General features: G+C 31.8%; 1 protein-coding gene across 2 annotated transcripts in view; it reads right to left on the reverse strand.

Moving 5' to 3' along the window:
* Positions 1-2905: 2905 nt before the first annotated feature.
* The window catches only part of LOC118186657 (uncharacterized), a 149703-nt gene continuing 136222 nt past the window's right edge, over positions 2906-16386 (reverse strand). Inside the window, exon 4 of one of the 2 annotated variants that reach the window (XM_035356776.2) lies at positions 2906-7164. In XM_035356776.2, the coding sequence (XP_035212667.1) occupies positions 7028-7164 (137 nt within the window). In that variant the 3' untranslated portion in view covers positions 2906-7027. Of the gene's footprint in view, positions 7165-9815; positions 10999-16386 lie in introns of those variants that run through there. The other variant, XM_085808709.1, reaches the window with a different exon arrangement.

Here is a 16386-nt window from a genome sequence, read left to right on the forward strand (position 1 = left end):
ATTCTTTATCCGTCTTTGTAATCATTATGTCTCTCTTACAAGTTACCAGCGATCAAAGTGTAGCAAAACTGATAATTTTTGTGGTTGGTATGTGCAACTCTTATTTGAAAACAGAGGAAGAAATTATTCATGTCAGGAAGATTATTTCTTTTATACCATTTATTTGACAACTACTTTAATTATGGGTAAAACTTGAGAAAAATTTGAAGTAAACTACAAGATGCAAACGCATCAGCGTTGGTCTGCTTCTTCTTTATACTAACAGAACTGGATTCAAAATTAAGTAGTACACTATAACGAACTTCAAGGGATCGGAAGTTTGGTTTGCTATATCCTGTGGTTTGCTACATCCGATCCAATAATAAAAATAGATTATCTCACAAAAATGTATAAAAATTTAATTACGAATAAAAAAATTAAAAAAAAAACTGAGAACATTGTCACATTTACCAAAATAAGTGAATAATAAACCTAATTAAAAAAAGTCATATTAAGATTTGATTACGATTATTATTATTATGTGCAGATCTTAAATTTGTTCTTTTCCATCTTCACTATACGTTAATCATGTTAAACGATAAATTATTTAGCATAAATGTTATGGTCCTGATCCTTTCCTCGAATTACACATTTATAACCATAAATAACTATTTCATCCATAAAATTATAAAAACACCAAAACTAAACGAATTTACTTTCACTTTTACTTAACTTCTGAGCTCAAATATAATCTATGATTTTCTGTTGGTGTAAGTCATATTGCAAGAACATTTTACTTACATTTTTAGTCCAAAACCTGAAATGATCCCATCATTTTCGGTTCTAGAACAGTTTACGCGAATAAAAACGTATTAATGATATACACCGCAGCTTTTGCATCCTCTGTGGTAGGGAGTTCACCATTCGTATTTTGCTCTTCTTCAGTATTTTCATTAGCATCTGAAGAAGAATCTTCGACGTCAGCACTTTTCATTTAAATTTTTGTCACAATACAATATCTTTATCACTTGGATCTTCGTGTGTAACAGCATCGTCCTAGCATGATTAATAAAACTCCATATCACATTCTGGAACAATTTAAATACAGACCTTGCCAATTTGCCTGCCGCCTCTTAGCGACAGGCAAATCTACGTAATCTTCCGCTTCGACACACTTTGCTGGGCCAGCGTATTGAAAATACTATCGGATGTTTGATTTTGTAACAAGTACTTTCTTAGCAGTATTGCATGAACAAGAGGAACGCTATAGCAGACGTGATTATAGTACTTCTCCAAAATGCTTAAAAGAAGCTGCTTCTTATAGTGACACGTCAAGCTTCTGATCACGCCTTGATCCATAAATTGCAACATCAGAAATACATTCGGGAGGGAAAAAAATCTTAACTCATTCTAAATTTTCCGGCGTCAGTTGTTAATCAATGATCAAGAGAAGTTCCCGCTTTTTGGCCAAAAGTTCTCCATCCACTTCGTAACTAACTCTTCTTCAAATAGTTTTGAAGCCATCCATGCTTTTCCTTCGCCATCCGTCTCTGAATAGCGAATTTTTAAATTTCCATCACAGCATCAATCTTGAAAAGATTGAAAAATTTGGCAGCTCACTGAAAGAATTTTAATGGACTCAGAGAACATGTTCACGCCTTCTTCTCTTAAGTATGGTGCTCTGAGCTCAGGTATAGTGCGCTGAGATACGCTTAGTGTATGCTTGTTCTCCTAAAGTTGTGTGTCACACCTGTCTCACATAGCCTTTGTTTAGAACACAGAGAAAATTGGGATGAAGTTAAAACAAAAGCAGCCTACAGATTTTTTTCTTTAAGAATGAAATGTGGATCCTAATATCCTAAATGTAGATGATTTTAATCGTCAGTAATTTTTTTCATTAAAACTTACAGAATTTCTAAAAAAAAAAAAAAAAAAAAAAAAAAAGAAAAATGTAAAAACATTTCGATCGAAATTATCAATGAAATTCATTACATCCGATTCTCATACTCTTGGAAGTTCGCTATAGCTGTATAAAATAACGTTAAGTTCGCAGAAACTGGATGGGACCAAAGCTTTCTTTCATTACATCTGAGGGTTCGTTATAAGTCGGGTTCAACGTAGTAACGGGTTCTGAATGTATATCCCCCTTTACTCTATGCGTTATTACATATCGTAATTTTATGTTAAAATTACCTAATATGTAATGGTATAAATATAGAGTGGGTTATCACGTTTTCTCTTCTTAGTGGAGCATAACAGAACCTATTAGAGTGCTAATTTGCCACAGTTTCATCACCGATCTCTTTTAAAATTTTCGATGAGCTAACTAGTTTTATTGCTTAACGATCTGCAAATCATATCTACACCTATAAGATAATTTAATGCGTTAATAATAAAACTTAACAACAAAAAAGCATAGTCAAAATACAGTCATGAATGAATTGATAATTTATGAACAATGAATTTAACTGATAATTACACAAAAATTTGAGAAAACTATGTCATTATTACTTGAAAGCAAAGCTGAATGCATTAGATTTATACCTTATTATATTTTGCTGGATATAAAAATTATTGATAAAAAATTTATTATTATTAAGTTGAAATGAATTTCGATTTTTCAAATACCTATTTTTTAACATGAACTGATTTTTTTCGCTATAATAGCTACAAACTATGAATTTAATACTATCGTATTAATTTATCTAAAATTTTTCTGTTATGAATCATAAGTTTCTTTCTTTACGATCAACCTTTAAACTAAAAAATTGGTATACTAGATATGAAAATTTTTAAATATCTTACTCTCAAATTTTGATCAATAATTTAATTTCAAGTTAATTAAAATATATTGAATAATAAAGTTTTATATTCAATAAAAAATTAAAATATTAATTTATAATTAAGAATGAAACAAGAGATCACATTTCAGGTATAATCTTTTAATGAAACAAAATATGTCTTCAATGCTGTAAGTACACATCATACAGTTATTGATGCTGTAAGTACACACCATACAGTTATTGATGCTGTAAGTACACATCATACAGTTATTGATGCTGTAAGTACACATTATACAGTTGTTGATGCTGTAATTACATATGCAATGCATTCGTATCATTCACGCAAATAATTGTTTTGGATATTATGAAACAGTGGACGAAATTTTCACAATAATACAAGCAATATATACAAAACTTATCAAAAGAAATTAACAACCGTAGTAAGTTAAGAATTCTTGCATGAAGAAAAAATGCTTACAGAGAATGCTAAATTACAATGAAAATTTAGCACGATTTTAAGGCACTTGGTGTAATATCTTAAAAGTTTCCGCTGCTAAATATAAGGACTCTTTAAATACATACTAATTATTTGACAAACAATTAAACAAGAAATTCAAAACTGGAAGATATTATCCTCAGTCTTTGGCACTAATTTCTTCCAAAGTAGGCGATATTTATGCTGCGAAACTGTACAAACAGTTTCTTCGATTCATAAATCAATATTTACACTTTTTAGCACATGATCTGGACTCCGTAATTAATGAAAATTGACTCCTTTTTTGGTTGCTGATGTCATAATTTATCACTAATATTAAAATAAAATTTATTTTCACAGAAAAGTATATTTACAAATATATAAAATTCTTTGGATTGCACAAAGAATTTTGACTTAATTGCACTCACTCAAGTACTAGTACTCATTTTTTTAAAATGCAAGACATGTTTTCAATCAGCTAATTCCGAAACTCTTTCTTAGTTGCTGATTCATTAATATTTGCTGATTTTTAACTTATGAATTTAAGTATGTTAACAGAAAATTCAGAAGCATCTCACTGTATGTAGTAGCGGAGTTCGCATTAATATACATAAAAATTACTTTTCATTAAAAGAGTAAAGTATATACAAATTTATAAGTATTTTTATATTGCACAAAGAACCTTATTTTACACACCTTTGGTAACATGAAGAATAATATAAAAAAATCTATATTGCACAATGTTCTGAAAATATATTTATAAAATATAACTTTTTAATGCAATAAACACTTGCATTTATAACAGCATATTATTAAGACTACAATTACTTCATTCCGATTAAAATATGAAACTGCACTTTAAATTTATGTGCTCATATTTATAAAAATACTGTCCTTTATTTAGAAAATTCATTTAAATTTAAAAGCATGTATATATATTACCACAGTTTTTTTTTAAGAAAATTCCAAAAACTTAATTACATGAAATTTCATTGTCATAAAAATGCAGCATTTTATTAAATTTAAAATAATATTTAAAGTATAGAAAAATATAGATCTTCTTAAAACATTCACAGTAAAATTCTTCAATCTGAAAACAATTTCCTGCATTATGTGTGCAAACGGATACAAGTAACTTATTTGTAATCCTTCATGCGCATATGGGGAATATTAAAACAACTACATACGTTTAAACAAGAAATAATTTTTAGTTTAATTATAATAAAATATTTTAATTTAATTGAAATATAAGGTCATATTTTTAATTTTAATATGCATATTTTTGCTTACAAATGGTGATTCGTAAGAATTCTTACAATAACAAAAAGTTTACTTATATGTTAGCAAGACTATATTGCAATGTCTTTAACAAATCTATATTTCATAGTATTAGATCGTTATTGAATTTACATTATTCCATAGCTATTTCAGGTAACAACTTTTAGTTTAAATACTTCAGGTTTGTTTTGAATAAGAGAGTTTCGAATTATATATACCAAAATACATGATAATCTCTTTAAAAATGTAATTAAAAGTGCTACATGAAATATATATATATATATATAAAACATTGAAACAGTTAAAGATTGTAATAGATTTTTGTTAAATCTAATTTGGTATTGACTACGTTAGAAAGTTTCCAATTTCATAGCTTTGCAAAATTTTCAACCGTTTTAGCGCATACAAGCTTTGAAAAGTTTCAGTTTGTAGGCAAATTAAATTTTGGAGCATAGATAATTTTGTGTATATTAAATTTTATTCCTGTATAAGGAAGGGTATGTACTAAAAACCAAAACATACGTACCAAATGAGTATTCAGTCGAGCTTCTTAGAACTATAGCACATATTTTTACAAAGCATTATAAGATATATAAAATTTTTGTTTCAGATTTTACATACGCATATTTGTATACCATATGCGCGCAAAAATAGTCCAGATATAAAAAGTTATATTCTGATATACATCAATAGTTTTAAAAAAACATTTATATAAGTATAAGCAATATTTCTTAGAATACAATAAGCATACAATTCTGAATAGTCTAACAATCATTTGACAAGAAATTGTTCTTGCATTTTGAATTTCAATTTAAAACTTGAGTTGTCTTTTAATTACAAACATTTGATAGTTGTAAAAATAGTATATCAATCATTTTCATGTTTTTAGAGTGCATGCTGTTCTAAGAAAGCAAAGCAGATTGTGTAATGTTAAGTATTACTTTCTTATCATTTTTTCTCCTATTATTGCTTTCTCTTTTAAACAAGTTATGACTGTAATAGATAAAATACAATATTTACAAAACTTTCATCAATTTTTTCCGGTAGTATCACTCAAAGGAAACGCATATTCCACATAAAAAAGGGAGGGGGAACGGATACTCTTCCGTTCTATTGGGCCAAGTGACGAAACTTAATTTCGCGTTTTTCATGTTTCGAAATGATATGCATTAGATTTCTATGTAGCACTGTTCTAATATAGATATTTCGGCACAAAATTTGACTTTTTCTGAAATGGCATAGCGATTTTTTTCATAATTCGATTCTACGATTCAAATTATGCCTGAATATTAAATTTTGTAAAATTTGGTGAGAAACGTAACGAGAAATTTAAAAATTTTCTTAACGCACTTTTTTCAGTTTTTGCCAAGGATAATTCACTTGGCGAAATTCTTAATTTATGGTAACCTATTTTCCTTTTTCTTTCACTATGCATGGCTAGAAAAAAAAAAAAAAAAAAAAAAAAAAAAAAAGCACAACGTTAATTCATTCAAATAATTAAAAAAATGTGGTTAAATTACATTTGGCGTTATTATCGCTTATAATAAATATAGAAAATTTCAAAACGCGCCAATATATAAATTCACGTGTATCTTGGGAAATTTTGAATAAAAGAACTCTAATTTTTTGCAGGTGCGCCTAGAAATGAATCTATTTTAAGGTGATGGTAAAAGTTTTATAGGTTATGATTCAAAAAGTTTTTTTCGAAAAAACCTTATAAAAATTACTAAAAAATACAAATCCTAGAAACAAATCAGAAAATATCAGCGTATTTTATCTGTATAGAACCTAAATTTTGAACTATGAAAGAAGGAATCAAGTAAGTTTAATAAAAAAGAGATATTAATAAATATACACCAAATTCAATTAATACTGAGGAGCTAAAATTTTGAGATCTAATTTTTTAAAAACTACTCGTGCGATTTTTACAAAGCTTGATACTTTGGCATAATTTGAGTCGTAAAATCTAAATATTAAAAAAAAATTATCATTTCATTTCAGAAAAGTTAGTTAAATTTCTTCAGTCGGCCAGTAGAGCGAGAAATACAGAACTGTCTTTTTTTTTTTTTTTTTTTTTTTTTTTTTTTTTTTGTGAAGAGTGTGACATTCTAAATATGGATGTTGAAGTAAAAATACTTTAGTAATATTTTTAAAATTTTCTAAATGAAAAAAATCACTTTAGCGCTAAACTTAATTCTATTTAAAGAGCTAATTAATATTTTCTCAAACTCCTTATTAAGATTTATTTCTTTTCTCAGCTTAATGCAAAAAAGAACCTAGATCTCAAAGCGGGAAATTATACAAAAAACTTAATTATAATTTTTCTTTAAGGAAGAAAAAAAAATTTCTCTTCGAAAAAGGGTAATAAAACAAACGTATACTTTTAATATTTCATGTTAACTGTATATGCTTTCAATAAATTCTTCAAAACGTTCAATGCGTATTCATGTTATAAAATTAACAGTTATATCTCTTGCGCTGTTGTGGTGCTTAGCTATCCAAAATGAAGCAGTCATGACTCAGCATCAGGAGAATCAACATCCATGGTGATTGCAGATAGGAGAGAACTTGTGGAGGGATTGATACTTTGGACAATTAGAGATAAACAATCCAAACTGGATACATTATTCGGAGTGGTTTCAGGAACATCTGAAAAAAAAACATTCATGTTTATGCAAAATCTTTTAAGCACTTATTTTATTTAAATTAAATATAAAAGACCATCTCAAAATGTGTTATGAAACGATCAGTATCATGCTGTAGTTATCACTAAAGGGAACTAGATATAAAAGAAAATTGTGTCATAAGACATCCTCTCTAAGGAGTATCTAAATGTATTCCTCTCTAAGACAATCACATACAGCTCCACGTGATTTTGATTCTTAGTGAAGCCACTGGCTAGTCAAGTAAGCATGACTATTATGCTACATACGCTACATTACATATAGGGTAAAACACGAACAGCATATGCATCGAACCTGTTTTTCGGATGCTGAGCTTTCATACGAAATTGTGAATTGTAGAAGTATTATTTCTGCATAGTGCAGAGTATTCAAAGTAATCCCAACGAAATCTCAACAGCCTCATGCTCTTGATACTACACAGGGCAGAGCATTCAAAGCAGTTACTACGAAATCTCAACAGCCCCATGTTCTTGCCATACCTTCCTTGCACTATTAAAATTTTCGAATGAAAGATACGAATGTCAAGTAAATTATGATCACAATAATATAATTAAGAAATAAACTCTTACTGAGAAAAGAATACTTCAGAATTTTACTTACGTTATTTCATTGGAAGACAAAACAGGGTGGTGGAAGTGGAGGCCTAAAGAAAAAGAAGGAGGTACCCTGGCCTCACAGTGTTCACAGGTTCCACCTATTCACAGTGAATCTGCTAGTGCTTTACTGAATTTAGTTGACATTACTTTTGAATGTACAAGAGCGTTAGAAACTTTAGAGCACAAAATTGATAGGTTGCTGATACAATGTTTGGGTATGTTTTGTTATAAAAATTAGATGCTTCAACACAATTATGGTTCGAACGCGAGTTTGGTAAGAAAAATAATGTTCCTAAATTTATGAAAAATCATGCAAGAATCTAAGAAGCGTCTAGAGTTTCTAAGAACAGGAACCAAAAACATTGTTCTAAAGGTACTGTGTTGTTAAGTAATGTCAAGTCATCTAAGTGTAGTTTCTGTTTGGATAATCATATTATATATAAATGTCCTAAATTTCAAGATATATCAGTGAATGATAGGGTTGAATTTCTAGAAAAGCAAAGATTGTGTTTTAACTGCTTTTTAAACCATAGTGTAAAACAGTGTTCTTCAAAATTTTTATGTGCTAAGTGCGGTGAAAAACATAACACCCTGATTCACTTTGAGAAAAGAAATAATAATTCACCCCATAGTATACATTCTCAAAAAGCATCTTTCGCCCCGAATAATGCTAGTGAAATAAACATTTCATGCGAATTAAATCCGAACGCGATTAGTTTCGAAACCCAAAATGCAACTCCCTCCATAAATCAGTCATTTGGTCGGAACGAGTTATGAATGTGAACATAAATCTTTTCGGCGCCAGAGCAAAGGTTTCCTTTCCAAGGTCGAAAAACTTACACGTTTTTCTCTACTGCTGTGATTAAGGTTCGAATGGGAAATGTAGAATTAATAAACATTATAGCAATTCTTGACGTAGGCAGTCAAGTCAGCCTCATTTGAAAGGAAATCGCGGATATGTTACAAATAAAAAAACAAACAATAAATGCTCTTATTAACTGGCTTGAATAATTCGATTTTAACTGTTAAAAGTAAGGTAGTAACGTCAGTGGAAAATTCGAATGGAGACTTTAAAGGAAATGTTGAGTTTTTAATTGTAGATAATATTAGTGATCTTACTCTTTCGAAACAATTGGATGTTAAGAAAATTTGTTTTCCAACAAGTATTTATTACGCTGACCCAAATATTTATAGACCAACGAAGATTGATGCTCTTCTGGGAGCTGATATATTTTACCTGCTGCTTAAACAACCAAATCAAATAAAATTACAAGAGGAATTTATGGTGTTTCAAGAGACAGTGTTTGGTTGGGTAGTAAGTGGGTCTATGAATTTAAGTAAACAAAACAGTTATCATTGTGGATTAGTAAACAATTTCGAAGATTTAGATAATCAATTAGCAAACTTCTGGAGTTAGAATCCCTTGGTATTAAAGATACTGAATTGAGAAATGAGGAAGATAAGGCCCTAGAAATGTTAAATGAAACAATATGTTTTAAAGACGGACGATATGAGGTTGGGTTACCTTGGAAGAGAAACTGGAAGGAGCTTAAAGACAATTATGATGTTGCAAAAAATCGACTTGCAGACCTTATTAAGAAAATGAAACGTGATAATTCCCTGTATTTAGAGTACCGTAATATTTTGAATAATTATTTGAGTGAGGGAATTATTGAGAAAGTGATGAGCCCAGTAGAGGAAGTGAATAAACCTCTATATTACTTACCCCACCATGCAGTTGTAAGACAAGAGAGATTAACTACTAAGGTAAGGATTGTTTTTGATGAAAGTTCGCATGGACCAGGACAATTATCTGTAAATGATTGTTTATATCAAGGAGTTAATTTAAACCCAAATATATTTCATTTATTGACATTCTTTCGCTTGAACAAGATCACCTTCTTGGCAAATATAGAGAAGGCTTTCTTGCAAATTTCTTTACGTGAAAGAGACAGAGACACAGTGAGATTTCTTTTCATTGGCAATATGAATAATGTATGTGTATATAAATTCAAAAGGATAATTTTTGGAGTAAACGCAAGTCTCTTTTTATTGGCAGTAACTATTAGAAACCATATATAGAAGTACAGAAAGGACTTTCCTGCTACAGTACAAACGTTTGATATCTGTTTTTATGTAGATGACCTTATCACAGGTAATGATGACATTCCATCTTCCTTTGAAATTTCTAAAAGTGCTGAAAAAATAATGAGAGACGCTGAGATGCCATTAAGGAAGTGGATTTCAAATTCTGAAAGGTTAATAAAGGAGTGGAAAGCTGTGGGATTTAAGCAGTTATGTCCAGAAGATTTAAAGGATAAATTACACAGAGTTCTTGGTCTCTTGTAGGATCCATGTAGTGATTATCTATCCTTAGAAATTCATAGTTTGCTGGAATTTCTTCAACAGAAAAGGAACACTAAACGGTTTCTAATAATGGCTGCTGGAAGAATCTTCGACCCGCTGGGTCTGGTGACTCCTTTTACTATCCGTTTCAAGTGCCTGTTCGAGGAGATCTGGCAAAGAAATATCACCCGAATACTTGTATATATATAGTATATCACCCGAATACTTGGATGAAGCTTTACCTCCTGATATAAGCGAGAAGTGAATGAAATAATGTAAAGAAGTTCCATAACTTAGAAACTTAAAGGTTCCGAGATATATACTTGGTTCTCTTACTGATTAAGATGCAAAACTGGAAATTCATACAATTTCGGATGCTAGTATTAAGGCTTATGGAGCAGTTGTTTACGTTAAGTTAAAGGTTGAGAATGAAATCTTAATCAATCTTGTAGCTTCAAAATACAGAGTGGCTCCGTTAAAGAAGCTGTCATTGCCAAGACTTGAGCTTACTTGCGGCAAGATTAGCTAGTGAACTGAATCCAATTATTGACAAAAAACAAATATCAAAAAGTTTTTTTTTTGGATTCGAAGGTCACCTTATACTGGATTCAAAGTCCAAGCAAAAAGTGGAATCAATTTGTATCAAACCGTGTGAAAGAGATACAAAGCTTGACAACTGATGCTACGTGGCATCATTGTCCAGGCACGACTAATCTAGCTGATTTACTTACGCGTGGTGCAAGTAGTGATTATCTTAAAAATAACTCAACTTGGTGGACTTGACCTGCCTTCTCTTAAAGGAAATTATTCCTGAGTCTCCAGAACTTAGTGCCACTGAGGATGAGTACTTTAATGAACTGAAAAAAAAAAAAAAGACTGTGATAATATTCACCCTTTGAAACGTTTTAGTATAACAAAGGACTTTTTATAGTATAACTTTTTAAATCGTATTTTTGACTTAAGTAATGATTTTATGCATATTTTACGTGTTTAAAGTTTTCTTTTCAAGTTCATCTATAATGCAAGACACTCGAATATCAAAAGGTCAGGATATGTAACCGCTGCTGAAATACAGCAAGCAGAGATTTTCTTAATCAGAAAGGTACAATCTTAAAAATTTTCAGCAGAGCTGAAAAGTTTATCTAAGGGTGAAATAGGAGCCCCCAATAGTAAGCTAAAAGATTTACCCCTTTTATTGATCAAAATTTTATTATTAGAGTTGGTGGTTGCCTCCAAAATTCTACTCTTGAGTTCTGTAAAAAACATCCTGTGGTGCTTCCACCAAAAAATCGTTTAGCAGATTTAATTGTAATGTATTTTCACAAAAAATGCTTTCATGTGGGATCGCAAACTTTATTATATTATGTGAGAGAAAAATACTGGCCCATAAATGGGAGAAATATTTGCAGAAAGATTTGCCATCAGTGCGTTGTTTGTTTTAAGGCAAATCCTTCTACTTCTTCTCAGTTAATGGAAAATCTGGCCATCAGAGCGTTTTAATGAAAATTTTGCATTTAATGATACAGGAAACGATTTTTGTGGACTCTTTCTTGTGAAACACAAAAACCAGCGTAAGGGTGTATTTAACAAAGTTTATGTTGCCGTATTTGTTTGCCTCGCAACCCGTGCATTTCATTTGGAAATCGTAACAGATCTAACAACAGAAACTTTTATTTCTTGTCTTGAAAGGTTTTTTTTTTCCCTCGAAGAGGCAAATCTAGAAAACTTTTTACGGATAACACACAAACATTTGTAGGTGCGGCAACAAGTGTTAAAGAGATTGTTTAATATGGTGAATTCTCCTGATGAACTTCTTGCAGGATATTTATCTTCCGAAAATGTTGACTTGAAGGTCATTCCTCCCAAGGCTCCCAATTTTGGCAGTCTTTAGGAGGCTGGCGTAAAGTCATTCAAATACCATTTGAAACGCGTCGTGGGAAATACTGATTTAAGTATAGAAGAGTTTTTAACAATTGTGATGCAAATCGAAAGGTTTTTGAATTCACGCCCTCTTTCTCCTATGTCTTCCGATCCTAATGATTATAGAGTTTTGTCCCCCGGACACTTTTAGATGGGCAGAGAAATCACCTCTATACCTGAGCCTAATTTAACAGATATCCCCGAAAACAGACTTTCCAAGTGGCAAAAAATAACTAATTATCTTAAAAAAATTTGGCAGTTGTGGCGAAAAGATTATCTTAGTAATTTACATTAAAGATCAAAATGGCAGTTTGATAAAGATAATGTTAAAGTTGGAACTGTTGTGCTTATAAAAGATGAGAATCTTCCACCAACCAAATGATTGGTTGCTAGAATTGTTGAGATATTTCCAGGCAAGGACGGTAAAGTAAGAGTTGTCAATTTACGGTTACTAGATGGTAAATTTCTGAAAAGAAGTAGTCGTCACATATGTATGTTGCCGAACCAATAGTTAAACTATATGGTATTATTGCAATTGTGTTGTATTTATTATGTTACAATTATTTTCATTTAAGTTGTTAAACAGTGTTATTATAATATGTGTTTTATTATTGAATATTATTGTTATTCAACTTTTGCAAAATTTGTTTTGATATTCTCATATTGAAATTTGCAATTTCAATGGGCGGGAGGATGTTCAATCTTACCTCCTTGCTATATGAACTGTAAAATGTAGAAAATGCCTCCAAAGAGCAGTGCTGTGCAAAAAGGGAAAACCCAGAGTGTGTTCTCGCTTTGGAGAAGAGAGTGTTCTCGCTTTTGTGGCGAAAGTGTTGAAATAATTATAGAGATGTGAAATAAAGCTACAGTCCTAACTTATAAGTGTTTTCGAGTTACTGAGAAGTTGTTATTTATAATATGAATTTTCAGAGCTGTTATTTATTTTCCTACATGCCATTTTGATATCTTAAAGACTTTTTTAGTGTGTATCGAGATGGAAGCCAAGCAGATCGCTTTGACTGCGCCACAGAATGGAGGTGGTCATTTTTGAAAATTGAGATTCAGTACCAGTGTTTATTTCTGTTCTTAAAAATGGTAGCTTTTCTCAGAAGTAATTACCACAATACGATTTATTATGTTTTGAACACGAAGACTAATGCGTACAATATAATGTCGTCTGATAAATATGTGGAAATCAGATGGGGTGTGGATATCAAATTGATCATGAAATAATAAATAATTTTTTTTCCCAACCATTATTTACTATCAAAAATCAGGGTATTTTTCCGTTTTGCCGGCGCAAACGATAAAGTTGCCAATAATGGTACAACTGATGCCAAACGGAATATCTTCGCTGGTAACCTTATACGCCTCATTTTCAAAACAAGCCGCAGACATTTCTTATCAGAGTGATTGTTTCTTTCAATACTAGCATACAATTACATAGAATTTTTACAAGATAGTTAAATTTTATGCTCTAAGATAATTCGCGGTAATTAAGTAAATTAGAATGCAATCACACCGCTCACCCGAAGACGAAAATATAGAAAAGGCAAAAATCAAGTGTTAAATTCATCAATTCTAATGAGAATGCACTAGCAAAGTAAAGCACCGCGGTTTTAATTTCTGAGTAAGCTATTTGTACGAATTGGAATAATTCTTGCATTTAAACTTGTGTTCCAAATTAAGATTTAACTTGAAATTAATGTAGGTAATTACTGAGAGAATTAGATTTTTGTAGCGTAGTTTATGTGAGATGAGATCACTTGGGGTCACGTGATACGAACCGGCGAATCAGGATGTTGAACCATTAAAGCATAATAAATTCTTAAATTAATGTCTTTTTACAAATTTATTCTCTCTATTTATTGGCTTTTTAGAAAATTTTAAACCATATTAAAATGTTTATGCCTTCAAAATAAAAAATTCGTAATATTAACATTTGTTGACATTTTTTATCTGTATACTATATGTTGTCGCCAACAAAGTCTGCTTGGCGAGATTTGCGCCGGCGAAACAGAAAACTATCAAAATCAGTTCAGTTTTCCTTTTCGAACATAGGATTTGCTCTTTGATGCAAAATTATAACGCTCTTTTAGTTTGTATGATACATGTCAAACCACGGTGTTAAAATAAATTATAAATTCACCAAGAATTAAAATCAGAGAGGGATCTTCAAAAATTCTTGTTAATTTTAGTCCTATAAAATGATTGCCACTGTTATTCTCTGCTTGAAATCTAAAGCTCCTTGCAGTTTTCTTAAAACTTAACATCCATTTAGATAATTTAAACTTCCCGAATAGGAATGATGTGCTATTTAAACTCCAACGAACGGTAAACTCAGCCCCCATAAATATTCACATACCCCTGAAGGAAAAGCACTGAAAAATACGGTGCATTCAAATGCAACATTTGCTGCACTTAGTGTCCTTTAGTGAAAGAAGGCATGCATTCAGAGATAATTTTATAACCGATGGAATGCATAATTTGCGGTCTACGATTTGCATCAATGACTTCGCAAAAATTCGTGCTTAGGATTACACCAACAATTTCGTGAAATTTTCATAAATAAGGCCTTAAAATTATTTCGTATCATTTAGACATGAAGAAATAATGTAAATAATTAGTAAATTAGTAAGAGTTACATTATATTTGTTTTAAATTGATACTTATAATCGTAAAGAAATATCGTAGTTTCCTGTATGTGCCCACCAGCGGCTCAGCGGTAAAGTCGCTGAACACTGATCTGGGGTTCGAATCCCAGCGAACGGGCTGCTGCAAGAGCATTTTCATGGTTTTCCCCATATGTAACGTGTATACGATCCAGTTCCCCTAAGAAAGTCTTCCACGAAGGCATCCCTTCCCTTAGGCTGATAGTCCTCGTGCGCTTTGTCGTAGTTAAATAAACCAAACAAAAACCTATATCTGCTGTTGTTGTTGTAAATTCATATTCGAATGGAAGGCCTATGGTTTCAATTCTGGCGAGACATTCTGGCATAGGGTAGGCCTAACTGTCGTACACAACTTGAGAAAACGTGCTGACACCAATTTTGCAAGTTTCCCGCTATACACTAGGCTGCAGGTGTGTCATAGTATAAAGGCAGAATGGTGTGCAGGTACCATTATGAAGTTTAGCATCGTGAGAAAAGTAACCTCATCAAGTCTGCTGGGACGTCCATGTGAAAAATCTTAAACTTGAAGAACGGTCGCCAAAGAAAGCAAAGATATTTGCACTTTATTTCATGCTGGCAACGGTTCGCCAAGACACAACGATACGTTGACATAAAGGCACAAATGTGTTGGCACCCTTCTGAAATTCGGTACCTCATTAAGACTGCCAGGACATCTATGTGAAGGTCTTAATCTTGGCAAGCAATCGCACATGAAGGTTTGGTTTGGTCTATTTGATTACGGCAAAGCACACTAGGAATATCTGCCTAAGGGGAAGGATGCCTTTGTGAAGGACTTTCTGAGGGAAATACACGTTACATATGGGAAAACCACGAAAACGCCCTTGCAGCTAGTCTTTTTCCCTGTAAATGAATGCAAGTCGAAAATAATAACGTTCAGCGACTTAAACGCTCGGCCGCTGGCGGGAATGTGCGCGAAGGTGTCGGCATCTTTATAACATTATATGAACCCCCCCCCCCCCGGGAGTTCAGCGGAGGTAACTATACCGTGAGTTAGTATGATTTTGGCAGCGAAAGGAAGGTGGTTTTCTGAGAAGGGCCAAGATCTTCCAGCTGAGTCTGTGGGCATTTTGGCCCGCTAGAATTATGACTCCTCGTGCATGCTGTTGATCGCGCGCATTCCTGTTTCATAAATTTGTGAAGTTACGGGACTGAATGTATCCAAGTCCCACATCGTCATGAACAGCACTTGCTAATATTTTTTATTTTATTAAAATACATGTTAATATTAGAACTTGAGTTAGAAGTTCATTTCAACCCTGGATCACAACAGGTAGCGGATTCAGCCACTATACATGGTAGTAGTAGTAATCCGGCACTATTGTCTGTACGAGAAGAAAACGTAAGTGGCCGTTCGTTACGTGTTTCTCATATTGAATAAACACTTTTCAACTACTGTTTCAATTATTAAAACTTTTAATACTTGAATTAGTAAATAAAAGTGCTTTGCAACTACTTTTGCCTCGAAGTTTTGCTCAGAAAATGTTTCTAACCGCTTTCGTCATTTTAACGTATCTATATACGTATTTTAACGTATATTTAACTCTTTATAGTATCTTAAACAATTTTAATATCTATATAACATTCATTGAATAAATTCAGTAATACCGAGAAATGTTTTAAGGCGTAGGCTGC

Source organism: Stegodyphus dumicola, chromosome X1 (genome assembly GCF_044657685.1).
Source record: "Stegodyphus dumicola isolate Sdum_Otavi_A_Nest chromosome X1, ASM4465768v1".
Lineage (NCBI taxonomy): Eukaryota > Metazoa > Arthropoda > Arachnida > Araneae > Eresidae > Stegodyphus > Stegodyphus dumicola.